This window comes from Cyclospora cayetanensis, unplaced genomic scaffold, assembly GCF_002999335.1.
Source record: "Cyclospora cayetanensis isolate NF1_C8 unplaced genomic scaffold, CcayRef3 CcayRef3_contig_68, whole genome shotgun sequence".
Lineage (NCBI taxonomy): Eukaryota > Apicomplexa > Conoidasida > Eucoccidiorida > Eimeriidae > Cyclospora > Cyclospora cayetanensis.
The window spans coordinates 47,429-75,261 of NW_020312678.1; the positions used below are offsets into that span (position 1 = coordinate 47,429).

The 27,833-nt window shown below is 51.2% G+C and overlaps 5 protein-coding genes across 5 annotated transcripts; 2 read left to right on the forward strand and 3 right to left on the reverse strand.

Annotated features, from left to right (window-relative positions):
- The first annotated feature begins 370 nt into the window (after window positions 1-370).
- On the forward strand, window positions 371-4,638 carry LOC34617504. The gene is made up of 2 exons (XM_026335387.1): window positions 371-4,038; window positions 4,242-4,638. The coding sequence occupies exons 1-2, from the start codon at window positions 371-373 to the stop codon at window positions 4,636-4,638; spliced, it is 4,065 nt and encodes a 1,354-aa protein (XP_026191172.1).
- A 1,201-nt stretch (window positions 4,639-5,839) lies between these two features.
- On the reverse strand, window positions 5,840-9,624 carry LOC34617503 (T-complex protein 1 subunit zeta 1). The gene is made up of 9 exons (XM_026335409.1): window positions 9,480-9,624; window positions 8,910-9,084; window positions 8,555-8,639; window positions 8,040-8,267; window positions 7,510-7,833; window positions 7,028-7,240; window positions 6,599-6,709; window positions 6,252-6,459; window positions 5,840-5,958 (listed from the first exon to the last, which is right to left on the reverse strand). The coding sequence occupies exons 1-9, from the start codon at window positions 9,622-9,624 to the stop codon at window positions 5,840-5,842; spliced, it is 1,608 nt and encodes a 535-aa protein (XP_026191194.1).
- Window positions 9,625-17,494: 7,870 nt separating this feature from the next.
- LOC34617502 (pre-mRNA 3' end processing protein WDR33) lies at window positions 17,495-19,128 on the reverse strand. Its single transcript, XM_022730871.2, has 4 exons — window positions 18,496-19,128; window positions 18,225-18,332; window positions 17,839-18,050; window positions 17,495-17,717 (listed from the first exon to the last, which is right to left on the reverse strand). Exons 1-4 carry the CDS (start codon window positions 19,126-19,128, stop codon window positions 17,495-17,497), a joined length of 1,176 nt encoding a protein of 391 aa, XP_022589723.2.
- Window positions 19,129-21,108: 1,980 nt separating this feature from the next.
- LOC34617501 (carnosine N-methyltransferase) lies at window positions 21,109-24,715 on the reverse strand. Its single transcript, XM_026335388.1, has 8 exons — window positions 23,735-24,715; window positions 23,422-23,555; window positions 23,128-23,228; window positions 22,551-22,629; window positions 22,010-22,118; window positions 21,635-21,863; window positions 21,354-21,433; window positions 21,109-21,189 (listed from the first exon to the last, which is right to left on the reverse strand). The coding sequence occupies exons 1-8, from the start codon at window positions 24,713-24,715 to the stop codon at window positions 21,109-21,111; spliced, it is 1,794 nt and encodes a 597-aa protein (XP_026191173.1).
- Window positions 24,716-25,573: 858 nt separating this feature from the next.
- On the forward strand, window positions 25,574-27,345 carry LOC34617499. Its single transcript, XM_026335389.1, has 3 exons — window positions 25,574-25,967; window positions 26,382-26,879; window positions 27,107-27,345. Exons 1-3 carry the CDS (start codon window positions 25,574-25,576, stop codon window positions 27,343-27,345), a joined length of 1,131 nt encoding a protein of 376 aa, XP_026191174.1.
- The last annotated feature ends 488 nt before the right edge of the window (window positions 27,346-27,833 follow it).

The window sequence follows — 27,833 nt, forward strand, 5'->3', positions numbered from 1 at the left end:
GCAGCACGAGGAAAGCCGATTGACTGCCTAAAGGCATTCATAAATCTTCTATCCGCTACTTATAAGTGCCTACTGATGTCCAGTGTGCGCGTGTCCCCTCTGTCTCCTCTTTGTGCCACTATCTTCAACCGCTACTGCCAACGCTCAGGGAACATCATAGATCGAAAAACTCTCAGCGACAATCCTTGTGGTGTAAAAATATGCTTTATTCTTGGTTCTTAACTGCAATCGCTTACTCAATGTCCCCGATGAGCTCTAGAGAAGCGTAAGGGCTCACAGTAAAGCCTGTGACGACAGCAGCATCGCACATACCAGCTACTCCTAGGGGACTAATCGCTACGGCCCATCCTATGTCGTAATGGCCCAAGGAATGGGAGAAAACACATGGGGAGCTGCCACCGAGGCGGCCTTTCAAAGAGGAGACGAAGCAGCAGCACAAACTCTCTTGCAAGGGCTAATCGATGAAGTCCGACAGCGTCACCAGCACAAGCAGCAAGAACATCAGGAAAATCAGGTCAACAAGCAGCCTCTTCAGCACACTAAAAAGTCCTCTTCAGTGCTCACAGCCCTGAGAGACATACGGGCCCCACTCGCATTCGCCCTTCAGGTGTTTGAAGCCCAGAAGGGGGCCCTTAGTTCCTTGAAGGGAAATAATTCATCCCTTGAGGGTTTCCTTGCCCCCTTTTCTTCTGATAATGTATGTAATTGTGAGTTTGGAAGCCATTCAATGAGCCCTGTATCTTCCGAAAGTGACCTCACTGCAGGTGAGCGAGCTTCACGTGCAGTCGCGTATTCCGGAGACCTCCAGCATCCGCTTCTGTGGCATTCAGTCACTGCAACTGCTCATGGACTTTTGCTTCCTTGGATGGGGAACAGGCTGCAGCAAGCAGCGGAAGTCGCACAGAAACGAGCACAGAAGCCCCAGCACCAAACTAGCCAACCACGCGTTCTGGAGGACTGCGAGTGTGCTATACTGCTTCATCGTCTTTTGGTCGCTGTTGAGAAGCTGGCTGCAGCCGGCGCAGCAGAGACTGCTGATGCTGTGAAGAATTTGGGTGGACTGCCCTCCGGAAGCTTCTGCTGCTGCAAAGGGAGGCCCTTTATAGCTCTGGAGGGGAGCAGTCCAGAAGCACCAGGTACACCAGGGTTGCTAAGTCTGGTGCCCGCACTGTTGCTGCTTCTTGAAGCCTCGTCTAGAGCTGCAGCCCTGCTCCCTGCTGCTTCCCGTACGGCAGCTGCCATTATGGAGTTTCTTGTGCAGCAGCAGCTGTATTCTTTCCTTTGCTGGCAGCAGCAGTCCGAACGGACAATGCAGCAACAGAGGCAAGAGACGTTTTTTGATGAGGAGCTACGGCGTTGCGGCGTGAGTGCGCGCCGCTCTGGGTTGTGCCTCATCCTGCAGCTTTTGGAGACTGGTGCACAGTTTAGCACTAAAGGCGAGCAGCAGGATCGCGAAAAGCACACGCCTAATCAACAATGCCCACACCAGGGGGTCCAGCAACTACAGTTGGGAGAGAGAATCCGTAAGGAGCATACGGGACCGCCTGCTGAAGCAAAGAGCTGTTCTACCCGCTGGCAGTGCCCCTTTACAATGGCCAAAAGGCTTTTGCTGCTGCTGATTCAGCTTTCCACTGCCACAGGCCTTAAAAGAGCTTGCGAACTTTATACACACCAGCCACACACACAGGATGAGGGCTGCACAGCCGGAATCGCTTGGGGCATCCCTCTTCTCTCGGAAGCTGGAGCAGCGTCTTGGCTCTTTTGCAGCCTCGTGCGAGCAGCAGCAGGTAATCAACATGTAGCAACATCCGCAGGAGCGCCAGCAGTAGTAGGACTCTCAGACGGAACAGCTTCAGCTGCTCTGCGGGTCGTGCAGACTACGGAAGACGTCCATCCATTTTCCTTGCCATTTGAATTTTTAGGGGCTCCGGAAAAGGCTTTAGCTCATGGTTTGTGGTGGCAAAGGATCTGCTGCAGTAGAATGCTACAGCATCGCAGTAGGCAGCATGTATGGCATCAAGCGGAGCTGTTGTTGCAAAGCACAGTAGAAGCCGTCTGTTCGGCTTTATCCCGTGTAAATCTACCAAACGAACAGCAAACCGATCAACAGCACCGCCAACAGCATCAAGTATCCAAAAGCTGTCCTAGATGTAGGTCCACTGTGGCAGCAGTAGCGCTCTATTTCTGTTGCCATGCGGCAACTCGCCTTGCCCACGGCACCGTTCAACAGGGAAAGGGTGGATTCAAAACGTGGGCCTCCCAGACTTTCTGGAGGGTAACTCGCAGGCCCCCTGTGGTCACAGAGACCTCTGCCTTGCTTGTAAAGGCACTCAAAGCATTGCCTATGATAGAGGGGTCTCATACGCACTCAGCAGCCAGTAGCTGCAGTGCCACCAGCAGTGGCAGAAGCATGAGCACAAGGGGCAGTGCTACTACTATTCGCTCGCGAGAGTTGTGCGCTTTTGCTATTCGGCTCACAGCTGTAGAAGTACTTCATCTATTAGGTCCTGCGGAGAGAGAGAAGGCAACAAGGAGCCTTGCGCGAGGATTCGAGGAGTGCCTGCTTCTGCCGCCTTTGTGCGTATTACGCTCTATCGTACAACAACAGCACCACCAGCAACAGTTGGTAAGTCAGCCCACTCAACAGCACTGCCAAAAGGAACATCAGTTTGACCAGCAGCAACAACATTACGGAAAGGAGCAGCAGTGCCCGCCCGGAACTGCTCGTCCTGCGGATGTTTGCCGTCTGATTAGGCTGTCGCCTCTCTCCCCTTTGCTAGGGGCAGCAGCACGGCACCTAGGCTTTGGTGCAGCCAGAGAGCTGTCGGCTCAGGCAGAAATCTCTTTTGCTGCCGAGTCTAGTCCGGATCAGAAGCAAAAGGAGGAAGAAAACACATTGTGTGCCAGCTTCTACATGTGGAGTTGTAGGTTGCATGCTGCTTGCGTCTTATTGGAGACGTTGTCTGCTCATTCTGATGTTTCTGCCAATGCTGGTATCCCCTCGGATGGGGTTCGTGCCACAATTATGGAAGTGGAGCTGCTGCTAGGGTTTGTTGCTTTGTTTGTTGCTGCGTGTCTTCGTTGCTGCCTCCCTCCGATAAACATGTCCCCCCAGCCGGTCTCTCCCATGCAACAGCAGCAAGATCCTCAGCAGCAGTCGCAGCAGCAGGAAAACTGGGCCCGCATTGTCGGGTCTGCGCTGTATGTACATCTGGCGGTGCCTGCAGAGGCAGCAGCAGAGGCTGCAGCCATGGTGCCTTCCCTTTTGTTGAGAGCAGCTGATGCTGTTCCGCTTCCTTCGACGACTAGGCGGCTTTTAAGAGACTTTGCCGTAGCGGCTTTAAGTGGCAGCTGCATGCCTCACGCACTTGCTGCATTCCGCAGCTACGGCAGTAGCATTTACTTTCCCGAAACAGAACTCTTGAAGGGAGTACTGAGGATGGGAGGCCCTCTGGGGCAAGCCGCTGCCACAGCAGTAGCACGGGGAGCCCTTGCCCGACTTGCACTCGTCCTTGAAACTCTTTCTAGCCCTCCGCAGCCAGTGCTGCTGCTCCTTTCAGAATTCTCAGCTCAGAAGCAGGTTCGGACGCTGTTGGCTAAGGCTCTGCACCTAGGAGCCATCGGAGAAGCATTGAAGGCATTTGCTGCTGCGGGGCATTGCTGCTGCTGTGCCCCTGAAACCGCAATCATGGAGATATCACTGAAGGAGCACGACTGGAGCAGCAGGAAGCCCAATAAATCGGACTGCTCCATGCCGCATCTTTGCCTCAGCAACCTCCTTGAGTTATTACAGCTGGCCCAGGAGTACTCTCCATCCGCCGACTACCACCAATCAGCAGTTCTGCCAGCACCAGTAACAGCAGGGGTGGCAACAAAAACGAGAGATAGGATTCAAGAGTCTTGCGTTCTGGTGAAACGTTCCTATTGTTTTCAGCAGAAACAACGGCAGCAGCAGCACTGGCAGCAGCTGCAGCAACGCCTAATCGATGGAGTCTCTGCGTTGCTCTTGCAATGCATCCTTGTTAGAGGGCACCAAGGGTGAGGACATCAGCATTCTTTATGCTTTTTGCGTGCGCCTCTGGTTGATACTGCACTTTTAAGCCTGTTACTTCCACAAATCCCTGCGTCTGTTCTTGTTGCTCATTTGGTCACCATCCTGTGACTCGTGTGTATATGTCCTGACTACATATGGGCAATCGCAAACACTGCCTCCACAGTTGCTTCTGGCATGCGTTGTGCAGCTTGAGACTGACGGCGATGCTGTTGCCGGAGATCATTACTGCAGCAGTGGCTGTTGCTACCGTAGGGGGAAAGATGGGGTCCTTCCACAAGCTGCTACAGCTGTTTGCCCAGGACTCCCAGTTACTGGGTGTCCCTTCCTTCATGCTACCGCAGCAACAGCGACAACAGAAAGGGAAGGAACTGCAACGATTGCTGTGGACTGCCTTACTGCAGCAGGTGGAAGCAGCAGCCACAGCAGCGGCGGCTGCTGAATCCGCAGCTGGCGGCACAGCGAATTATGGAGAGCACGCGCCCACGGAAGCGCGCAGTCAAAAGGAAAAGGCCATCATTACTTTGGGGTTTGCGGCTGCACCACTACCGGTCAGATGCTGCTGCCGCTCCATTGGCAGGTCATAAATAGTGGCCCTCTCCATTTTCACGCAAATTTTCTTGGCGTCAATTTGATCCTCTCGTGCTTCGTTTGGTAGTTCCTGCTGCTGCAGTCCCTCGAAAACTCCCGTTATTCTCCTTACGTGTGGTGCTGGTGCTGCTAGTGCAGTTTTTATGTCGCGGAGGGTTTGAGGTGCTCCAGGAGCGGCTGAGGCCCCTGCTGGTTACGCATCCCTTCCTGCGAAAGCCGGCGCTTGCTATACTGTCCGACAGGTCTGTAGATTTGAAGCCAGCGCTGCTGTTGTTTGCGTTGGTTGTAGAATCTTCTACTGCCCGTTGCCTGGGTGTGCACCCGTGCGGCTGTTGTCGTTTACTCCTGTCGGTACAATTTCCTGCAAACAAGGCGTCAACTTGCGGTTGGCGTTGTTGTGTGAGTTGCGCCTGCTGCAGGCTGCCTCACGAGTTCGCAGCTGCTGTACTTGAATCGCTTGAAGAAGCCCCCCAACTTCGCGTATGGCCGTGGGGAGACACTCAACTCCTCAGCCACCTGTAGCCTCCAGGGGCCCCGGCGCTCACGTGTAGTCAGCAGAGCACTCTAAAAGCTTTCAGTGATTTTTGGTACCTAGGGAATTTCCCGCGCATTGAAGCCTAACCACCGCGTATGCCGCTGCTGCAATGAGGCTCTAAGAAAGCTCCCTTAGCCCTCCTGCAATTCAATTCAATTAATAGGATTGAACAGTCCATCGGCGCACTCTGCCGCCCTCATTGACTCCTATTCAATCCGCCTATTTTATTCTCCAGTCTCTTTTTTGTAGAGCTTCTGAACCTCTATCTACCATTTTTATTGCATCGCTAGAGTCAGCTGCTCTTGACGTCGCTGCCCCAGCAACTCTTGACCTGCCCCCTCAACGGATATAGTATGTGCCGCTCTCTGTTTAACCATGTTGAGGCAAACACTTTGTCTCATGAACCTGAGTACCCAAGGGGAACTGCCCTCTGAACCCCTGAGTGCTTCTCTGAAGGCCCTCTCTTCGGGACCCTCCAAAACTGAGCCAAAAGCGCGCGAATAGTCTAACAGCATGATTTTGAAAGGTTGAAAATTTCGATGCCAATCGCACTCGGGGGCCATCAGGCTCTTGCCCTGCAATTTCCTTTTGGGCCCCGTTTCAGGTGCAGAGCTTGCTTGCCCTTTAGTTCTTTTTTAGGATAGACTATTTGCAGTGTTTCCTTAGCTCTTAGTCATGGACTTCCCAGCCTTGAGGACCTCATCAACGAGGAGCAGCTGCTGCGCAAGTGTGGGAGCCAAGGATAACATCTGTTTCTTCACGATGTAGTTATCCCAGATACCTGCAGAACCAAGAAAACAAATGCAGACCTCAACAAGTCTCCCCTGTCTCTCGGTTTCCAGCTACTGCTGTACTAACCAGTTAGCCCGCCATCCGACCCACTCCCTTCAACCGTCTGACAGATTTCGTCTGAAAGGGCCATGTGATTGTTAATGCCCCAGCATGGCTCGATAGATACGTGTGGCTCCTAATCAGCTAGCTATCTGGAAACGTAGTCTGCGTTATTGGGTCTGTTAAGACAGCTACTCCGATAGACAAAGAGTCGGTGCAGACGCATGTGGCTATGTGTCTTGCCTTCCATAGCAGGTGAGTTGCTTCGTCCGGTTGCAAGGTCGATGCCAACGAGCTGGTTGGACGTCTGATGAGCATCAATAAGGGAGAGAAGCACTTCGTATACATCGTGCCCGCTGTTCTCTGCCAAAGTCTTTGGAATGACCAAAAGCGCATCGGCAAACGCAGCGACCCCCAATTTCTGCTTGCCCGAGACTTCACGCTTGAACTCCTGGAAAAACACCGAGCTCACAACCACACACACTTACGCAAATGTTTGCGCAGACTAGGCAGAAAAAGAGTGGGAAGCGATTGTGGAAGAATCAGTAACGAGGGGAAGCCCGATAAATAAAAGAGGTAGCAGCTTCTACCTGAAGTTTGCAGTAAGCGGCGACTTCGAATGCACCAGCTCCAGGGATAACTGCCCGGTCCTCAATAACGTTCTTTATGGCTCTCAGACCATCCCTCACTGCATCCTTCACCTACAAAACGAAACAGGGCAGACTCCAAACACGAAGAGAGACGCATGCACGTGTGTAGGACACCGGGCAAAACAGCACGCGGGGCTACTGAAGCACATGCAGAAGCGGACTGCTACAAGACGCACAAACGGCAAGCTCACGCGCTGAAGGCGAGACACAGAGACATAACCATGTGAAACTAAATGATAAAAGTCTAGCGACAATAAACGGGCAAAAAGGTTGCGCTATCTTTCCTGGCCTCTCCTCCTTTGAATGCATGCGTGGGTGTATCCCGCTAGGGCTTCCCCGTGTCTCGTGCTCTACGGTTTTGCAGCTCACCTGTGCTACTGCGTGATCGTTGGGGCCCTTAATGAGAATCGTGCAGCTGCGAGGATCCTCCACTCCGTCAATAAAAGTGAACTTATCATCGCCTAGAGACTGTTCGTACACCTGAGCAGCGAAGCCCAGATCCTCAGGTCTCAGGTCATCCACCGAGTTCACAGGGTTGCCTCCGCAGCAAAGCGGCAGTCTCTCCATGTTGCGTCTTTTTACCTAAGGCGATCACACAATGGGAGACGGCAAGAGACAAAGGGGGCGATGGGACGCGAGAAAAGAAGTACAGCACAAAGTACAGACAAAAGAGAGGTGCAGGCCTCAGCCGAAAACAGCAGGCACAGACACATGTGATTCTGCTGCACTTGATGCTACAGCCGAAGCAAATGTAGCTGCTGCAAAGGGCTACAATGCAAGAGCAGCGCCAGGAACACAAAAGGAGCAGCAGCACTAGGCGCAGCAGCACGAGTAGGCTCTAGCAGGCTGACCCTTCTGAGGGCCATAATCCCTTCCTTGGCAAGCATGTCCAGGCTGGGTGGATCGATGCCCTTTTGATTCAGCACGACGAAGTGCTTGTTGTTTTCTGGTGTGCACACAGCTCGCTTAAGGTCGATAATCTTCTGAACTTTCATGTCGGTGAACTGCCTCTCTGCAGCGACCAGTTTGTCTCTCCGTTCAGCTGATGCGTAGAAGAAGCCCGCATTGACTTCACTCTTCTCGTATTCCAGAGAAACATTGCAGGTCAAGATATAGCAATTCTTAAGGTGTTTCGGCATATCTGGATGGCGGCAACCATGATCCAGGACCATGCCCTGAAGCAAACAAAGCCCGAATCGCAAAATTCCATAGCTTACACCAACTCCACAGAGTTTCATACCCTTGAGTATACGCCATAAATCCTGCGAAGCATGGTCCAGCATCGTGAACCTCACAGCAAGAAGAGCCACCCCATACATACACACTGACCCTTTAAATGTACACACAACGATTCATACACACGTGTGGTGGATGTTTTCACCTTGACAAGTTTCGTTTCATCAACAAGTCTATGCTTCATATGGAGGACTTCCACCATGAACAGATCAAGAGGCTCTCCTTCTCTGTAGAGACACCCGATGGCTTCCACCAGATCGTCACTCAGGCGGTCGGCCAAGGGGCTCGGCAGCTTGGTGCGAAGAGAAGAACGCGCCACCGACAGCAACAACTCCCTATCCGGGCGAGGAGAGACCGAAACATTCACCCGCATCTGAAAGAGAAACACAGAGAAAGGGAGGGTGGTGAGGAATACAAAGCGACTGAGACACACAAAGGTAACAAATAAGGCGGAAGACTAAAGGCCGGGAAGGGCTATAGAGAAAGATATGGGTGCAGATACATTCTTTTGTAACTGCCAGGCATCTGGAGCGAGACCGAGGAAATGTGATACAAAGATAACCGGAACCGGGCGAATAGGCACACCAAAAGGGAGAAGTGCAGAATTGATAAAGGCGGCAAGATTAGCGTTCATTTTCAGGTGTCTGTGTACACACTCACCTCGTCTAGAAGCTCCAAAGTGCGTTGTCTGGCCTTATCGAAGCCTGCGCAGAGGAGGCGAGGATGGACGCCCTCAGCAATAAACCTGAATACACGCCCGACAAGTGCTGCCTGCAAGAGTGAGAGGAATGTCTCTATAAATTGATACGCGCTACGATAGAGTGCAAAACAGCAAGCGAACACGTAAGGCATACAAAATGAGACAGGGCAAAACAGGAAACGACACAGGGAAGCATAAAGTGGGCACCAATGGATATTGCACGGAACACGCCCAGCACAAAGCTAAAAAGCATCCAGAAAGAAGGCCTTCTGCAGCCTCTCGCTGTGCCCCCTAGTCTTTGACGGTGTGTTGGACCTTTCGGACTGCCTGAGGAGCTCTCCGATAAAGAGGACAGCACTGGTTGTGCCGTCTCCTGTCACTTCATCCTGTGCAGTCGCAGCCCTCGCGATCAAAGATGCAGTTGGGTGCTGGATTTGCATCTCGTGCAGCAGCACGCAACCATCCTTGGTCAGCTTTAGCTGGCCAGCACCTGAGGGAAGAAAGCCCAGACGGAAAGAAAGCGCCAGTACAGTGAGGGGCCGGGAGGCAGCGGCGCCACTGAATGAATACGCAGAACCGCGTTGAGGGATAGACGACACAGCAGCATCAAGGGTAGATATACTCTGCGGCGGCTTGGTGGTAAAGAGGCACATACTCAGGTGGATTGGACCCGACACAGCAGTTTGAAACCGGTGCACTGTCAAGCAAGATTGAACACGTAACACTGATTGCCAGGGCGAGAATTTTGGTTGAAACGACTGTGGAACAAAAAGATCAACATTACAGAGAGAACGACCAGTGCCCTTCCTCCCCTCCCGTGAGTACCAACATGAAAAACGGTGAGTGTCAGCTGTTGCCTGTCTTTACACTCTGTGGCTAACTTACCCCCCACGAGCATTTTGACAGTACCCCGAGGACCTAGATTCGACTTGAGGACATCCTGAAGACCCTTCGCTGCGTTGCAATTTGCTGCCAGAGCCGCCGCAGCCCGCAGCACATCCGCCTTAGCGTTCACCACTGAGACGCTCATTCCTGCATAGTCACAGAACGGCAGAGAAGCACCTTGAGAGCGCCCACAATTTAGTCCATCAACGCAGCCTTGCATGCATGCTCTAAGAATCATGCTGCTGCTGGCGCTACAGCCAACGGTCATTCAGCTGTGGTGGAGTCACATGCCCTAGCGTGCACGGTAGAGGATCCTCGAGACAATTCGGCTACTTTTGTGCCTCTGAACACCTGAGATACAGATCTCCCATGCCGAATGCAGCTTCTGGCGCTCATATCAATGAGATCCCTGCTAAACTAGCCACATCGGGGGAGCCTTCCTGGGTTGGCGGTGCAGCCCTAGCTGCCCGTGATTCTGCTGTGCCAGCGGCGGCAGGTGCAGCGGCAGACTCAGCGCCATTCAGGCACTCGGGATGGCAAGTAGGAAGGGGCACTTTTCTCACTGGAAAGTAAGAAGACTTGGGAATTCCTAATGCACCTCAGCAGCAGCAACGGCAGCAGCGGCAATATCTGCAGCAGTCCCTTGCTGCCCCTTCTGGTTCGCCTCTCCAAAAGAGACAAGCTAGAGATAAACGGCAGACACTTCAATCAACAGAAAATGCAGTACAACATCGAACTCGTGTGTGCTGAACCCCAAAACCGTTGCCCCCAAGGGGGCTGCGCCGCGGCCCCCCAGTCCGAACACCCGCCAGCCCCATACTATTGCTTGGTTGTTTTGGCAATATTCTTTCTGACTGTTCTTCGGAATATTGGTTGACAGTGAATAGAGCATGCTGTTCTCGCTTTTTCTTGTAGCATTGCATATCTAATTTCATTTGGCGTGCACCCCAAAGGCTCGCAAGACTTGTGCCCCCCACTCGTAATGAGCGAGTTAAGGCTCACCGGTTTTACCTGAGCCTCTATCGATCGGCCTACGACCAGACCTCTGTGTACTTACCAAACAGCTACAGTGCTCTTCGCTAGCTAGTGCGATAAGCTGTAGCCAGCCAAAGGCGAGTTTTCCTCTATAAATAAAGGCGGGTTCGGGGGTGTACGGGCTCTCCGAGTTCCTTGTAGCGGGCTGATCTACTCCTAAACACACTTTACTACAGTATTCATATTTAACTAAGACTTAGGAAAGAATTGAATAAATGGGTCGCTTATTCGTGTCGCTGATATCGTGAAGAGCACTGTTAGCTTGACACAAGACGCAATGCTGTGTGCGTTTGCGGTAGATGCCGTCTCCAAATACCTGTGATTGCTCAAAGTGCTTAGGGAGTGCAGCTGTGCTTGAGCTAGCACAGCGGGGGTCTCCATTGTATGGAGGGTAAGAATCTACCTCTCCAGTCTCATGATTGAGCTTCACATTTGGTGGCACCACATGATTCAACGCAACTCTATCCGCCCTGAGCCAGTGACTGTGGCGAGAGTGGGATCTCGCATTTCAACGTAATGGCTTTCTAGTTTCCTACAAGTCATTTGGTAATACACTGGTTCAATTTTCCTTTGCAAAGGCCTGGCTAAATGCCCTTGGAGATGGTAGTTGACAGTGGTACACCGGCCATTAAGGCGGTAGACACCTGCTATAAAACCGATGTGGACGTGTTATATCCATAGGTGGAGAAAGAGTACGAATTCTTATTGAGTGGAATGTTTATGGAGTTGTCGATGCGGTTATCTCGACCAGGAAAGTGAAAGGAACGTCAGTATAAATCAGTGATCGAGGATTTCGCGGGCCGGCTGGAGATGTTAGCTTGCTCTGTACCATGTAGATGAAGAGAAACGAGTTATTCTTATAGCGCATCAATTGGAGGGAGAAAAACTCCAAAGTTGATTCTGTTTACGAAGAGGGATTCGCCTGCCTGCAGGGAATAATACAGTGTAATCATCTAGACTGTTTCACTACCCGTGACCCATGAGTTAATTCTGCGATCGGTTCAGCAAAATACTTAGGGAAAACTTGAGAAATTTTAGCAGGACAAGCTTTACAAAATTAGCCACTATAATTAAACCCCTAGCTACACGCCGTGCAGTTAGTTGTGCTCCTCTCTACTTCTGCTCCGGTTTACCACTGCACATAAAATTTCTATTCGACTTTGGAACAGTGTTTTCTGAGACGAAAAAGCTGAAGGAACAAGCTAAGAGTTAATTTGAGGTACCAAAGTGCATGTTCTGGGCTTCTAGCAGTTGCGGTATGGGCTGCGTTCCTAATGTGTCTTCCGTTTTACTTGCGTATTGAAAAAGACAATAAGCGTTCATCAGTGTAGACAGCCGAAGGACTTCGGTATTGCTACAAGCAATGATAAGATCCCTAGATGCTCGTAGTCTTGTTGAGAACAACACCCTGCAAGCTCTATTCCCTTGCCGAGCGTAAGGCTGCTCTTGTGGGTCGTACACTGGTGCACCTCTCGTTGCTTTTGCGTTTCAAAGTGTTGAAACAGCGTGCTGTGTGGCAATATTTCTCTTGCCTTTTTTCTTTTACATTATGTGTCACATCAGTTGCGAATTTGGGGGCAAAAGAAGGTTGTCATACTATTTAGTTGTCTGCTATAAGCACAGAGAAGGGAGCCCTTCAGGCTTGGTGTCGGGGATAGGGTAGTGAGTCAGCAGTATTCCAGCAGGCCAAGCAGCTCACGCAGAAAGCCAAAAGTTCAAGGCATCAAGCGACAGTATAGGGACTCGGACGGCCGTAACATCTACAGTGGCCCACGATGGAACTGCACCCGCCATCCCTTGAGCGCCCCCCATCCTATTGTAAGAAGGGATCTTCGGCTAAAAGAAACGACCAGCTATAGCTATTCAGAGCATGAGCTGTGGCTGGAGGCTTGCTTTTGCCAAGGTCTCGCGTTCTACGCTACTGGAGTGTTTTCCAGGAATGGGTGCAACGAATACTTAAGCTGAGCGAGGACTCTACGGGCCTTTATGATCCATCCGGTCACGGATGTCTTGAATGGCGGACTAATAATGATTTTTCAAATAATTCATCTTAAACGCTGTGTATAAATAAGCATAAGATCATCGTCCGTACAAGCTAAAACAAAGACCTTTGTGCCCCATAAAATCTTTCCGTAGGGAGCATTCAACTCCCTCTTCTGTAAAGGATTATTGAGTGTCATTCCAAAATATATTATTCATCGCTGCCCTCAACCTTCGGCGTTTCGGTATGAGGAGGAAACGACAGCAGCTAAATTACGTGTTTTTGGAGCCTCCAAATGCCCCAAAGGTCACACCTAGTTGTGCACAGCGTCAAACGCACATCCACATGATATCGACTCTTCTCGTGTTGAGCTACCGTTTCCCCATAATTGATAGTCTGCAAGCAGCCAAGCCGCACGATAAGTTATTTACCCGCCACACCTCCCATTCCTTCATTCAAAACACACGCTCTCTTATGACACATCTCTATGGATACCAGCTAAGCAAAGGGCATCGGAAGTCACCGCGAAATTGCCACTGCCCAGGCAGGCAGCAATGTGACAAAGGCTAGGTGAAAAACAAAAAGCATACATTAATCCCCAACGGGAGACAGAGGGGAAGAAAGCCGCATAGATTGTCTTGAAAAGGAGAGGGGACCAAAACAACGCAACAACGTCAGCGCATCCGCTCACTAGCTTTAAAAATGGAAGGGCGTGAGCATTCTACTACGAGAAGACAGAAGGGAGCTAGAATATTTAAAGAAAGTCGAAATGCTTACCAGCGTAGTAGTGCCTTACCGTCTCGGAGCGAAAGTTGGCTCACACAGCGTATTTCGTTCGGGTTTCCAGAGGTGCCACAACAGAGAATTTAAAGGCAGCATACATGAGGATTTATACACATAAATCCGAGTGTAGAGAGCATCTTGGTAGTAATCAGAGCTTTTCAAGCGGTACTGACAAAATATAGGACAGTGCGAGTAGCGAAGAGACTGGAAGACCGCTCAGACGCGTCCTTGCTGCTGCATCGGCTATCCTTCATCTCACGGGCTACAACTTTTTTGAACCAATCAACGAAGCAGCGCTTCAAGGAAAACTAGGACTAATCTTGAACCAGTAAAATGCAAACCCACAGGACTTATGAACACCCTTACGGGTGCGTAAAGGTAAAGGCCACGGTTTCATTGCTTCGATCGATGCCAGTTCCGATTCGAATTCCGCAACCGAAACGCAGAGCCCTAGAGACACGATTCTTTTACAAACAACTGTTTAAGCCCTTCCATATATAACTGATGACTCCACAGCCGCTGCTGTACACCGTAGTTGCTGTATGTGCTCTTGAACATTTCGGCTAGACACTTAGAACTCGTCCATGCAGATAGCCAAGCACCCTCCTTGGGAAGGCTCACACGCACCTCGAAAAAAATATATGCCTGCGGCACTTCGAAGTCCAGACAACATACAGGCATACTGGAGTGCAAGCTAAACGCCACTAATTTGTGCCTTCTGTCTGGGTGAATGGGGATTTCTTAGAAGGGGTATGTGAAATCAACTATCCAAATGTTGGTCATGTAGGCTGCCAAGTAGTCTACCGATATGGCACATCAAGAGCTTCTCATCCACAGTCTTCTTGTTCAAAGGCCAAATGTTCACATGCGGGTGCTACCTTCTATATCTTCTGGCACCTACACCCGTGTGTGGACACAGGTGCTGGTCGATTCCCGCACGCTGCCCTATCCATCATATTATGCTCCTGACGCTCAAACGCCTCTCCACTGTGACAGTGCTTCCAATACAGTGGAACAAAGCTTGGTGCTGATACGAAAATTAACTCAAAATGGTGCGCTGGATGAATAGCAATTGGGCAGCCTGCTCACAACTCTTCATCAACTAATCCATTCGCGAACTCCCTGATAATTGCCGGTCCCTCCTGTTCCTCAGCTAAACCTTCAGTCGCATCATTCGTGATGAACGTGTTCCAAATACACGCTCAGAACCGTTTTCTCCTACTTTCCTGCAATGACGCAAGCCTGAAGACGCTGTCTCACTACGGCATCGACTCTATCTCGCTCATCATCGATAAAGTACGCGCTGTTGAGAGTACTGAAAGCTGCTGCTTCTCAGCTCTTTCTAGCACACTAAATCTTACTGCGCGCAGCTGTGGCTGCATGCACGCCTTCCCCTGAGTCACCCTTCGCATGCCCTGGATCAAGCCATGGAGGGCCTGTCCAACATAGAAGCCACAGCCATGCTGATAGGGCCCAACAGGGACTTGAACGGCGCGTGGGCGCCGCAGCCTTGCCAGTAATTTCGTCCTTCCGCCCCTCAGCTAACTTGAGCATTGGGGCCGGTGCTCACGAACGGGCAAGCAGATTGCCCATCTGCGCCGTTTCCTCGGATATCATACCAGCTTCACATTTAGTGTCGAGTAGCGGCACTTTCTTTCGAGCATTTTGTTATGAGCGTAAATCAGCGCAGCATTGGCTCTCTGGTGGGCTCTTAACGACTGCTCGATCTTTTGTAGCCCCCTTCGATGCGCTGCAGCCTCGGTAGGGGGCTTGCTGTTTATCTGATGTGTCTTCTGTATTCTCCAAGAAGCCTGTTTCGGCTAGGCATAGCTCCGCTGCTCAAGATCTTTGGCGTGTTTGCTTGCGTCGTTGGAGAGCTCTCGTAAGCTGCTTAGAGAATGGGCTTCCTCTGGCTTCCCAGCCAATGCACCGGATTGTTGGCTATGGCTATAGACATGACTCCGATATCTATAGGCTCTGCATCCCAATTTCTTCCAGCTTTCTCAGGTGTGGACGCAGAACATCTGCTTAATTGCTGCTGCATCTCAAGTACTCCAACATTTTTAACAGTCCGACCTGTCGGTTGCATAATGGCTAACTCGCTGCTGAGCCTGCGCCTCCACGAAGAGACAACTCGGGAAGACTTGTGAGAAGCCACATAATAACTTAGAAAGCAGCTGTCGGACTGTTTGGCGAGTCAACATTTTATTGTGCTTGAAGGACCGATCTATGGAGATATCTCTCTGCCTAAGCCTTCCAAGCTCCTTCGAGCCTTGCTCTTTGGCCAATCACGCCGTTGATCAACGAGTTTAAGCTTTTATGGAGGCTTGACTGTAACAATCCCTGCAGGCAAATGGCTTTGCCTGGACGGATAAAGCCATATTTGGAGTGCCTCTATCTGGATAAGCATACCGCAAGGAGCAGTCATTCTCTTCATCTGGGGGTAAGAGGCGAAGTACAAATCCAACCGACTGAGTGCTTGCTCATCCTCGTGGGCAGCATACTGGTATGGTCGACCTAGACTTATTGGAGCATTCACACATGTTTTGTCGGTTGACAACCCATGCCTTTCTACCAGCTGTTACGCTACTGCGTTCACATTAGCTGGCTAGCCTGCGTCTGTTGCTTAAATAGTCAATGTGCCAGTATCAACTTTCACGGGCATGAAAATCTTAATTGCTTGCTGTAAAATGAGCAAAAATATTAAGGTACTAGGTGAATTGAATGACATCGGGCAACTCTGCGCCGCTGAGCAGGAAAGCTGTGCCAAATTACACCGTGCTCCCAAATGTGACGACCCATCTGTTTCCCTAGGTTAGAAATTGACTCCAGATTCAGTACATATCTAGTAGGTAGTCAGCGAGTATTTTCGAGAAAGCTTTCTTCTTCTGAGCATTCCCCACAGATTTTCGACCTGAGGGAATAGCGACAGCTAGAGCGTGGGCTGCTGCACCCTCTTCGCAGTCCAAATATTCATGGCTAGCTGCACATAGCACCTAGCGCACAGTAAAGCAACGTTGATTCTTAGCGAGTAAAAGTTCCTCTGCTGAACGAACAGCCCAACCGCATAGTCACCTATTGACTGATTGACTAAATAGAACACGTAAAATGTGGCTTGTGTGTAGCTTCTTTGCCTGTCACACACTCAATTTCACAAAGTAGCTTGGTGCGCAGGTATGCTATGCCCACTCTTTTACCATTGTGCTAAACCAACTAGCGAAAAGTATCACATGCTGACCGGCAATCCCATTAGTCACAAACCTATTTCCGACAAGCTCCGCAGAAAACACAACCTGACCCGTTATCATCTGCCGGTGTGAGCGACATGTATACGTGTACCGCGCAAATGGGCAGTCCTTTTTCAATCAAGCCTCCACATAGGTATACGCAGACAAAAGGTTAAATTCGCCGAAATACGCTTGCTGCCCTTCAAAGTCCACCCTCAATTTCAAAGGACCTATCCCTCGTGGGAAGGTGCGTTGTTCCTACCCCACCTTTGCGCGGCCGCTAAACGAGAAGCTTGCAAGGGCAGCCTAGGAGGGCCCGTCCTAGCTACAACGAGCTCTAGCCAGCGCCCTCAAACTGGGTTCTCCAGTGAGGCACCACACGAGGGTGAGTATGAACGGGATCAAGGACAAAATATACACAGATAATATGTACAAACGCATATATCTGTAGGCGTTGTTAATTCTAGGAGACATTTACATGAGAAACAAGGGGAGGGGGACGACCTGCCTTTAAGGGAACCTCAATTGGATTGTGAGTCCCCACTAACTACAAACAGTGTGAGTGTTCGGGTATATGCGTACGGATGTACAGATGAATCGAGCAATAAATACATGCATTTTTTTGTTGATATAGGCCATAGAAATGCAGAAGGCTTAACGTATGCCTCTGCGCTGCTTGCTTCTATGGATTTGTATTAGCTGCATTCAAGGCCTCTCGCCAAACCAGCTAAATTGGGGCGGGGAAAAGAGTCTTCACAAACTGTAGGCAGATAGCTGCTTGGCGAAGGTTTGCGTCAGTGTTCAAATCTACGGATCGAACACTCTCTACCGGTGCGCGCGCATACGCATACATCTTCAGAGGCGTACGTTGTATATCCCAGCCGAGCAAAGCAGCGAGACAGGAACAAACTCGCTACAATGCTCTCTAGAGCCTGCTGGTGCACCATACAGACCGCAGCTGTTCATACACCCCAAAATCGAAAGCTGCCTCACATAAAAAATCCTCCCCCGCCTGCACCCGATCCTCCAAAAGGGTTGGTTGGAGGACCTCTTCCATACGGCCCCAGTGGGGCCCCGCCAAAGGGGTGCCCCCGAGGACCAGGGCCCCCAGGACCCTCATATGGAAGAAGTGGCGTATGATCTGGGGAAGGCTCTGTACCTAGGGGGCCCATCGGATCGTACCGGGCCCCAGGTGGGAGCGGACCGCCCCCCCTGCAAACAAAAAGGCACATAAAGTGCGTTTTCTCCGTGCACAGGGTTTCAGCACATGCAGGGTTAAGGCCAGAGGGGCCCTGAGTTATGAATATCCATTTAGCATCTAAAGGGCACTCACCTGCTTGCATCCCCCTCTAATCCGAAGATTGGATGGCCAGGGCCCACCAGGCTACCACCGCCCCCTCCCGAACCCCAAGGGACCCCTGTGGATCCATCCAGGCCTCGAGGATCCAATGAAGGCCTGATGTCATCCGAGCCAACAGAGGGAAGGCCTCCCGTGTAGGCAGAGGGAGGAGCTCGCGACGGCACAAGGCTTCCAGGTCCCCCGCCCTGCGTGCGCAAGAAATCATTACGAAGCAAGCGAAAATGCGCATGTGCAACTCACATATATAAAACTCCTAGTTACAGCTACACAGAAACTGCGAAAAACCAAAAGGTGCCACGAAGTCCTTCGGCAGATTTGAGAAGTGATGTGCTCAGATTCATGCGTAGGCCCGTCCTTACCCTCGAGATGGATACACCACTTGCGCTAGGAGTTCCCTGAGCGGAGGTAGCCAGGGGGCCCCAGTGAGGCAGTGGCGCTAATCTCTCATGCAGGAGGGATTCAAGAGACTGCAGCAGAACCATCGCATCGTTATGACCTTACGCATTGACACTTGAAACCTAAATTCTAAACACTACCATGAACAAGCAAAGCCGTTGGCACAAATTATCGGCTTCAATCTGCAAATCCTCAGGGCCTAGATCCTCAAAATATCTAGCCCGGCGCGTTTACCTTGAGCTTTTCCACATCGAACTCCAATAGGGGGTCTCGCGTGCTTGCTGAATTCCTCCCTACTGCTGTAGCTGCATCTGCTACTGCCAGATCGTGCGGTAACTCCAATAGGACAGCTGTATTGCTGTTGGCGTTAAGGTCAGCCCTTAGCACAGCACGTCCCCCGACTCTCCCGAGACTTAGCCGGATACGCTTGCCTGCCACCAGCTGCTGCTGCCCCTGGTCAAGGGCGAACACGCGCCATTCTGGTCGGGTAAACGTGCAGCTCCACCCATCCCCTCTGTCCTCTCCCGTAGGAGCGTACATTACTCTTGCAATATGACCATCGGGTAGCATCACGAGGCTCCCTGGTTTTGTTGAAGTTGTTCCTGCTAGAGTTGTATCGTCCTCACACGGTAAAAAACCCAGGTCGGTCATTTTGGAATGTACGTATAGCTCAAGAGCCCTCTGACCCGTTAATGGGCCCGGAAGGAGCCGAACGAGCTCAACAAATGTAGGGGTTATCCCTGGAGGGCCCCCAGAAGGACTTAGGGGCCCCTGGGGAGGTGCACCTCCTAAGGACGCGCGGGAGGCCCCTTGCCTATGGGCCTCAGCCTCAGTGGCAGACACCGCATCGCCTTTTGATGTCGGCATCTGTCTGTGGAAACCTCGGATTACCTTTGGCGCTGCTGCTTTTCGCACTTACGGCAGGCTAGTGTTGTTGCCGCATATGCCGGGGGTGTGGCGGCTAGTTTCGTGTATGGGCGTCAGTAGTCCCTCATGAAGTAAATCCCTCATCAAATCTTCTCGAAAACCCCACTTTTAACCAAAAACCCCGCCGTAGAGCCCTGGATGCCAGCGCTCTGCACGACTGCGGCGGCAGGTCTGTCTTCTGCCTAGCAAGTAGGCTTCTTGGGAGCTGGTGAAGCGTACACACAGCTGCACAGTGCAATAAAGAGAGGAACAAAGAACCACTGCCCCATTGAATGGTAACCGGAGAAAGAATGGAAGCCTTTGAGAGTAGTGATACCGAACAGCATAAAAAGGTGTGGGACGGGGCCTGCAGCCACTGCTACTTGCGCTGCTGATTGTGGAGTGCGCAAAGACAGCACTTTCCTTCACTGGTAAATGCACACGACTTAAGCATCTAACAAGGAAACCTGATGTGTGAGGGAGCGTGAACCTCTGCCAATAGGGTCCAAGGCTGAGGGCCTCCATCCCGCCCGCAGACAGAGCCTATACAAAGAGGCACACAGAGGAGAGATTACAATGGTGATTAACCATTTTATTGTTTGACAGATCTATGCAATGGCCTCTACACCTAGAGCACAAGAGTGCCCCATTTTTTAAGTGACCACACCGAGCTCGTCTCCTGCCACTTACAGAAAGTCCCTGAAGGGCCATCGGTTTTCAAAGGGCTGTTCCAGGACTCAGCATGAGATAAGAGCTTGTATTCGCGTCACTTCTTCCCCCAGAAGCCCTAGGATACAGCAGTCCTCTGTTTAGAAACTGGAAGGCGTAGCTTCAGCTTGCACTCATGCCATCATAACAACCCCTGCAGTGTTTGTTCTTTTGTCCACACAGCTCATATGGATTCAGACCGAAGCAAGTCAAGGCTACTGTAGTCTAATGGGATGGGTAACGCTTCATCTGAGATCCCAGTAGGGTGATGCTTCATTCCAGGACCAGAATCTACATATAAAAAGGTTACTGGGGATTTCGGGAAGCTTTCGACTTCCGCTTTCCGTGCTTCTTCCACTTTTGGGGACCTGGCCAGGAAGACAGCTAGAGTGCGCGTAGCTGTACCCTGTAACCACTTCGAGTACTCACAGGTGGTTGTACATAGCCCCTTGCAGATAGGCACACAACATCGTGTCTTGTTGTATTGTGCTAACACTACTCTGCAATAAATAAGGTGGACGATCCGCTAAACCAGCTAACCAATTATTGCTAAGTTTTAGTTTAAAGGTATCTAGACATGTAGAAAGCACCGCAGTATATCTTGCCCCACCACACGGTCTTCACACTGATCATGCAGGAAAATTGTAAAGCTTACAAGCGCATATGGCCTAGAATGTAAGGTCAATAGAATAGTAGTGACGTCTAGGCTCTTATGTCCGGGCAGCATGCCAAACGTATGGTTCGGAATCGAGTTAGGGTCGCCGATCAATTTGAGCACATCCCCTAGAGTTGATACGTGGGCACAGATCCTAGCACTGCATGCAAGAGTATTGTTAGCAGTTCTGAAGCCCCAACCCGCATTGCCCCGAAAAACTCCGAACCCTCCAAGGGAGGGCAAAGGCTTTACATGGCTCCACAGCCGGATGCAAGCGATTGCTAACAGCAGCGGAGTCGCCAGCCGTTGTAGCACAAACTTGCAGGCTGTTAATGCCACAACACCAAATAGCCAAATCTGTTACTGGGACTGTTGCAGCAGCTGCTGTTGTTACTACGTCGGACGCTACTAGATGCGCAAATCCTTTCACGCAACTCCGAAACGCTGCTAATCCTCCAGCTGCTAAACTTCATGCTGCCAATGCTGCTAGAAGCGAAGAGGCTACCATAAGAGCCTGATGTTTTTTACCGTCTTTAGCTACTGCTTCACGAAATTGATGCTTTTCGAAGGCTTAAAGTTCAGCCAGTGACGCCAGGTGCGAGCTCAGGTGAAGGCTTTTCATTACGGATAGCCACAAAGTGAAGGCAGTGGTACTGCACCTAACGAAACACAGCGCAGGCTCTGAGGAGGTTGGGTTTTGCCACATGCTTGACTTGAAGGCTTCCAAGCAATGAAAATTGGCCGCAGGAGGATACATGATTTCCCTGTGGATAAGTAAGAGACCACAGGGTTCGCGGTGCGGGATTTATTCTATACGGCTTACCTGCATCATGGACTTGTTGTTTGACGTATAGTAGCAGTCACGCCACTCCACCTTCAACAAGTTAAACCAGTTCTTGATCACTGAGCACCGCAAGTTGCAGACCCTACATCCTAGAGGTCAGAGAGAGTGAGCAAAGAAAGCTGTGTTTGCTCGCTGTGTCTTCAAATCGGTTGGGGTAGAGGCGAGTTATTTGCCGGTGGCTTATTTTCGAGTGCAAAAAAGGATGTTAGTTCTTGACATCTTATTCAGGGCTTTGTGAAGATAAAACGGGTGTGATTTACCTCTAAGTATCTCTTCGGCTGAAAACTCTACGCTCATCTCATGAGGCATCTCGGCGTAGTGGTAGAGGAGGGGCCCCACATTGGCCCACAACCCCCCCGGCCGAACAATCTTTGCGATTGTTTTAATATACACCAGAACATTTCGCGCAGTATCCAAAAAGAAGGAAGTCAAGACCCCGTCAAATACACGTGCAGAGGCCGGTACAGAGTTCGATGGGCTTCCGTACACCTGTTCAGGCGGAAACACCATAAATCCACGCCCTGTGTTCAATGCCGTTCATCTCTACGCGCTACCCACTGACTCTTGCAATAGTCGGCATGATTCAATACATTCTTAGCCCCATAATCTGACTGAGAGCTCGTGCGGCTGCATACCTCCACAAATTCTCCCGCGCACATGGAGAAGTCAGCAGATGGAGCGACGTGTTCGCTGGGTGCGACATCCGGTACCCAAACAACGTCAAGATGGTCAGATTCGCATCGCCTATGGCAGAGACGAGACAGATGCAACGGGAGAAGAGGAGTGTTGGATGATCAAGGAGATATTAAATGACAGGCAGATAGAAATAGCAAACATGGAAGTACACAATGGGCTTGGAAGGGAAATAATTAGGCAACCAAGGAGACCTGAAGGAGCAACGAGAAAGCTCTAGGCCCAACGAACTTGGGGACCCCGGGAAGAGGGGGATGAGTAAAAGCGAAGTCATAAGGGAGCAGGAATGCAAACAAGACATGACCAGGCAATGAGAGAGTAATTATCTCCACAAAGTCAAATGACGGCATCTGGTAAAAGCTCCAGCGAAACACAGATGCACACCCCACTTACACGCAGCATTGACCACAACCCATAGTACGTCGCAAGCATGCACGAGAATTTCATGGCGCTATCCGGCAAGGGCTAGCAGCGTAGGCTTGCCTGTTTGAGGTCGAAAGACAGTAGGGCTGCAACGGTAGAGACTTGGGACTCAGCCGTGAGTTCAAGAGGAAGTCGGATCCTGAGACACCAAAGCGGCAAGCACGAGAGCAGAGATGCCTTAGTGAAAACATTAACGAAATAGCAATATCACAAAAATTGCACCTGTAGAATGCGGCAGCAAAGCTAGCAGAACTCAAGTGCCAGGACAGAGAAAGATATCGGGGTCGAGATGGGCCGCCGATTTCAGGACGAACGGCACTGCGTTACAGCGTGGGTGCGGAACCGTTATAAAAGGAGACGAGTGGGGGCAGACCAGATATAAGTAGACCAAACCTAAATACGGTGTGATGGTTAAACATGCAGGAGAATGGGTGGTAAAGAGGAAGAGTGAGGCAAGCAGACAGACAACGACGGAGAACGGTGAGACAGATAAAGTGGTGCTGCTCGACTAAGGCGAACGAGGAGATGCGTTGCGAGGCCTCATATCCACCGGATCACGCAAATGCAGACAGACGAGGAAACGTATTGCTATCAAAGTCGTGGGCAGCAGACGTCGCATCAGGATCTAGAGTATTACCGATGAGCATGAAATAGGAGAACTCATTGCCTTGGCAAGAGTAACCGCGCCGCATCACCTCAAACGGCAAGCGACCCAAACCCGATCCAGGGCATAAAATTCTGCAGCAAACACCGAAAATACCCGAACCTGTAGACGTTTCTAGAGAGCTGCTATCACATGTGCTAACTCGGGATCCAAATAAACCCAAGGCTCTAGAGCATAAAAGTAGCTTTTTGCAGCTGTTCCTGTATATCTCTAGAGGGTGCTCAATAAGGCTAGAGGGAGTATTGAAGCATAGACCACAAGCCTTGCCTAGGTGGATCTTTGTCCGGTGTAATTGGTAAGTGCTCCTCAAGGGCCCTGAGCAAGGGCCCATACGCTGCCTCTCGCTCCTCTGAACCCTCTTCTGCCCAGTCCCGCACAAATTGACGCAGTGTACTGCGCACCTGCAGCCGCAATAGCAACAGCAGCAGAAGCGTCAGCTGTGGAAAAATCATGAAGGCAGCTGAAAAGCAAGCCGCGTCGTCAGCAGAAGACAGCACAGCACCAGCTGCACCCAAAACCGATGAATATCAGGGGCGGCACTAGGCCACAGGCTCTGCAGCAGAAACAACAGAAGACACACTTTGCTTAGATTCCGTGTCAGCTTTTCTGGGTCGTCTTGCTCGGCTTCCAGCAGCAGACGGCGGCTTTCAGTACTGCTGCTGCTGCAACAACCGCTACACTGTCTTTCTTCCCCTTGTTGGCTATTTCGATTGTGTTGGCTCTGCTCCTCCAGCCTCTGCTGTTGCTGCTGCAGCTTCTTGCGCCTCCTCTTGCGATTCAGCTGTTGTCCCTTGTTTTGTTTGACTTGCTGCTTATTTGCCTGCTGTTGCTGCAATTGCTGCTGCACTTGCTGCATTTGTTGCCTGTGCTGGTCTGTGTCAGAAAACGCCTCCGATCCCTCATGAGGTGTGCATGGGCCTACATAGGCAGCAGCAAGAAGCATGATATCAATAAACTGCTGATTTACACCCACTGCTTGCTTGATAGCCGCCACGCGCTCCTCCGGGCTTGGGGGCCCCAGCAACTGTCTGTCCTCCTCGCTGAGAGACAATAGGTGCTTCTCTATCCGAGCAACATCACATAGAGAGTCTGCCTCGTACAGGGAGAAGGCCCTCCGTACAGATTCCAAGTGCCGCAGCTCTTCTGCCACTTCCCAAGGCTGCATTGAGCCCCCGGGGAGGCCCATGGGGTGATGCACCGCAGAATCTCCAGAAACACCGTCTGCGATACCCTCGGAGAGATTCTCTTGGCAACACCCCAAAGAGCCAATACAAGGTGGGGAATTGCTGGACGAAGAGGAGGCGTCCCTATCGGGATATTTAGGAGCTGCAGGGGTCTCGGGAGATGAGCACGAAGACGCCGTCTCCAGAGAGAGTGGAAAGGGGGCACATGGTGATGGAGACACCGCTGCAGTGCCAAAATGAGGCCCTACCAGGGGGCCCCTTGGGGCACCCCCAGTTGGTTCCCCCAAAGGTATCCCAAAGGGGGCCTCTGCAGAGCCATAGCTGGCGCCGGAGGGGCCCCTACGCCCGTTGGTACCCCCTCCTCGTGGCTTTCCCATCCTGCTCCTCTTATTGTCGCTATTGCTTTTCGCACGGCTAGTGATTCTATTATCCTGAACGCTACTACCAAGTTTGCTCCTGCCGTTGCTCCTGTTGCAATCACCACTCCGAACTCTTTGCGGTGGGCGCTGAACACCTGTTGAGTCAACGCAAAGAAACGCACTCACGCCTTGCCAATTTTTGTCGTGAGTCAGGCAGCTCCTCTAAAAATCGTAGTGAGGGCCCCAACGGCCGTAACTGCTGTGGCTTTGCAGTGGGAAGAGGCCTCCTTGGGGGCCCCCCAGGTGAGGAGAGGCGCTCGTAATGTATAATGGAGAGGAGCAACAAGCACAGGATCTACTTGGAGAATGCTGGGCTGGAAAGCTCAAGCCCTATACCCTAAGCCCTCAGGAGGATTGAGAGGACAGTCGCGCCGCTGCTGGCTGGAAGCAGCCGCTTGAGTCTGTGGTAGCGGGGGTTGGCAAAGAAATTTGTTTGAAATATTTGGTTTAAGACAATCAAGAAGAGAAAACAGGATGTAGAGACAGTTGTTTCTCGGTGTTTTATGCACTGGTGCGGCAGTTGTTGCTGCAGCTGTGCTTGTAAGTATCCTGCATCGGAGTGTCACTGTGGCAGCAGCTGCTCCCCCTGAGAGCCCAGTAATAAACTTTATTCACTTAAAGCATACAATACCTTCAATAAAATACGAAGACGTGCCTGACATGACGACCTAAGGCCCTAAACGTGTTTGTGTGGAAAGACACTTTACAGCGCAGCACCAGCGGTCGGCAGCTCCCGCACTACAGAATACACGAAAACCTTTTGCTCTAACTTAATTCTTCTGGGGTCAGTACCTTGACGCTTGCTCAAGATACAGCATGATGTGCGGCCCAAAGGGGTTCGCATGGCTCCCCCTTTGGTTCGCCTTCATAGCGGCTGGCCCCTGGTATGGCCTTCAAAGGGATTTTCTGAGTGTAGAGGGCCTTCCCCTGCAAGATGACGAAGAACCATTCCCCTGGGAATGGGGAGGCACTCGGTCTGCCATGTGCGAGGCATGTCAGGCTGTAGCCGAACTGTTGTCTTGCAGCAGTCGCACCACAAGCGGCGGCATTAGTAGCCCATGCTATAATACCTTACCGTACCTTTCAAAAGGAACCAAGAGAGATCCAGCGCTGCTTATCCTGGAGAATGAGAAAGATAATGACCCAATTAAGTGGCTGCAGCGCCGCCAGCTGCTAATCTGCGACGGGGGCCTTGTTGATTACTATGCCCGTTCGTCTCTCACCTGCGCCCTATAAGCGTCTCCAATTTTTCTGTATCTCTTCCTTCGTAAATTTGTGTGTATGCATGCGTCATTGCTTCCTGTATAGTCACTCTCACGTTTTTGGCACCCGTTTACTCCCTCCGTCTTTTGCCCCAGTGCCAGCTCTCATCTTGCGGGCCTCCCTTGAAGTGCCTTTTAGCTTGCCTCTCGGCTACAAGTACTGCCCACCTTTGACTCTGTGCTTTTTGTAGCTACTCTCTGTGCTGCCTCTGTTGGCACTCATGAGATAATTCACTGCTTTAGCCCTGTGTTGCAGGTGTAGGCCACCTGCCCAGAATCACTGTTGCTTTAAACTTGGGTGTTCTAAAGAGAGTTGAACCCTCACTGCTGCTGCTTGGCTCTCGGTGCTGGTGTTACTGTAGAACAAACGGAAACAATCCACGAGGCCACATTGGCTGCAGCCTGTGGGGATATCTTTAAAGAGAGAGGCGACCAAATACTGCATCTTTTTTACCATCAGGAGCACCCGCGTGCAATAGGGACAGGAGATTCGGTTGCAATAGCAGCGTCTAACAAGGGGGAAGCAGCAGCAGCTTTGTGCCTCCCCTCGCCGTGTGCCTCTCTGTGGGGAGAAGGTGATGCACCAGCGCTGCGTCCTTCTCGGTCCTCTCGTAGTCTAAGAGACTCATTGCTGTTCCTCTCCCTGAATCAGCAAACCCCCGGCACAGAAACACTGCCATCTGGTCTGCAACTTCGGTGGCTGCACAGACGGCCAGAGGCGCAGCCAGAGCAGACTGTGAAAGGGTGCGGCCCCCGTCTGTTTGCTGTTGCTGGTTTACCCATTGTTGCTGCTGCACTAGACACGGCACGTGAAGCATTCGCTTCAAAATTCGGTGGCATCCTCTTTCCATGCCGTCCAAGTATATTCTCGATATAAAGACGACGACCGCAGCAGCAACACGACTGCTTATTTGTTTACAGAATGTCCCCATGCGATACTTTGGCGTTCTCCCTCGAAGCAATGCTCAAAGATGGAACCATTCTCTTCAGCACTCGCAAATCCGTACGACTTGTCTCCGCCCCTGTTGTCCTCATGTATCTGAGTGCCTGTGAGTAAAGCATCACCTTACTGTGGGCTATGCGGCAGTTCGTGGTCGCTTAGCTGCTTCGACTGCCAACAATACAGCTGCTCTGAAGGCAGCTACTCCCAGTATTGTTAAGACTTTTGCTATTCGTAATGTCATTGATGATGCAGGGTCGTTTCTGGCGTTCCCCACGTTATGCACTGCCCTTGGGTTGGCGCGAGGCAGCCGCCCTTATGAGGCTCCAAGAAGTGGTGCAACTGTTTCTCTCTCCGCAGCTCGCCTATGGGGCAAAAGGATTTAATGGATTTTGTCAGTCAAAGGCGCTTGCTCTTTGTCGTCTGGTGCCCTTTCTGGTGTTCCTAGTGTATCGACATGTGTGACCTATCGTCAACACTGAATCTAGGGCCGGGTGTCTGCCTTTCGTTTATTTACCGCCCTCTATTACCAGTACTCGTGTCATATCGCCGGTGCTGCCGCTGTTACCTCTGCAACCAAGAGACTGTCTTTTAAAGAGCTTAATTGTAATCACGCTGGGTGTGTGTGTCGCCACTTTCTTTCTCTGCTTGAATCTTCCTGCTTTCTTTCCAATGCACCCCTTTTCATCCGTTTTGCTCAGTCGCCTTCTGTCTCTTTCCCTTCTTCCCTTGCTTTTTTCCATAATAGCTTTGAGACCGTCAGATCCCTGGGGTCCCTGCACACTACATAGCTGTAGCAGGAATGTGCCTCATTAATAGAGCATGCTGTGTGTTGGACTCTCCATTCAGACAAGCCTGTGGGCCCATTTGCTGC

Coding starts and splice junctions, on each gene's coding strand:
- LOC34617504 (XM_026335387.1), top strand. CDS start 371: ATGGGAGAAAACACATGGGGAGCTGCCACCGAGGCGGCCTTTCAAAGA. Junction 4,039..4,241: donor CTTGTTAGAGGGCACCAAGG/GTGAGGACATCA, acceptor TGCGTTGTGCAG/CTTGAGACTGACGGCGATGC.
- LOC34617503 (XM_026335409.1), bottom strand. CDS start 9,624: ATGAGCGTCTCAGTGGTGAACGCTAAGGCGGATGTGCTGCGGGCTGCG. Junction 8,268..8,554: donor CTTTGGAGCTTCTAGACGAG/GTGAGTGTGTAC, acceptor TTTCTCTTTCAG/ATGCGGGTGAATGTTTCGGT. Junction 7,834..8,039: donor ATGAAACGAAACTTGTCAAG/GTGAAAACATCC, acceptor TGTTTGCTTCAG/GGCATGGTCCTGGATCATGG.
- LOC34617502 (XM_022730871.2), bottom strand. CDS start 19,128: ATGCCGACATCAAAAGGCGATGCGGTGTCTGCCACTGAGGCTGAGGCC. Junction 18,333..18,495: donor TCGATGTGGAAAAGCTCAAG/GTAAACGCGCCG, acceptor GTTCTGCTGCAG/TCTCTTGAATCCCTCCTGCA. Junction 17,718..17,838: donor TTAGAGGGGGATGCAAGCAG/GTGAGTGCCCTT, acceptor TTTTGTTTGCAG/GGGGGGCGGTCCGCTCCCAC.
- LOC34617501 (XM_026335388.1), bottom strand. CDS start 24,715: ATGGGAAAGCCACGAGGAGGGGGTACCAACGGGCGTAGGGGCCCCTCC. Junction 21,434..21,634: donor AGCCGAAGAGATACTTAGAG/GTAAATCACACC, acceptor TGCGGTGCTCAG/TGATCAAGAACTGGTTTAAC. Junction 21,190..21,353: donor ACAACAAGTCCATGATGCAG/GTAAGCCGTATA, acceptor GTGTTTCGTTAG/GTGCAGTACCACTGCCTTCA.
- LOC34617499 (XM_026335389.1), top strand. CDS start 25,574: ATGATGTGCGGCCCAAAGGGGTTCGCATGGCTCCCCCTTTGGTTCGCC. Junction 25,968..26,381: donor CCTTGTTGATTACTATGCCC/GTTCGTCTCTCA, acceptor GTGTTACTGTAG/AACAAACGGAAACAATCCAC. Junction 26,880..27,106: donor CCTCTTTCCATGCCGTCCAA/GTATATTCTCGA, acceptor GCTATGCGGCAG/TTCGTGGTCGCTTAGCTGCT.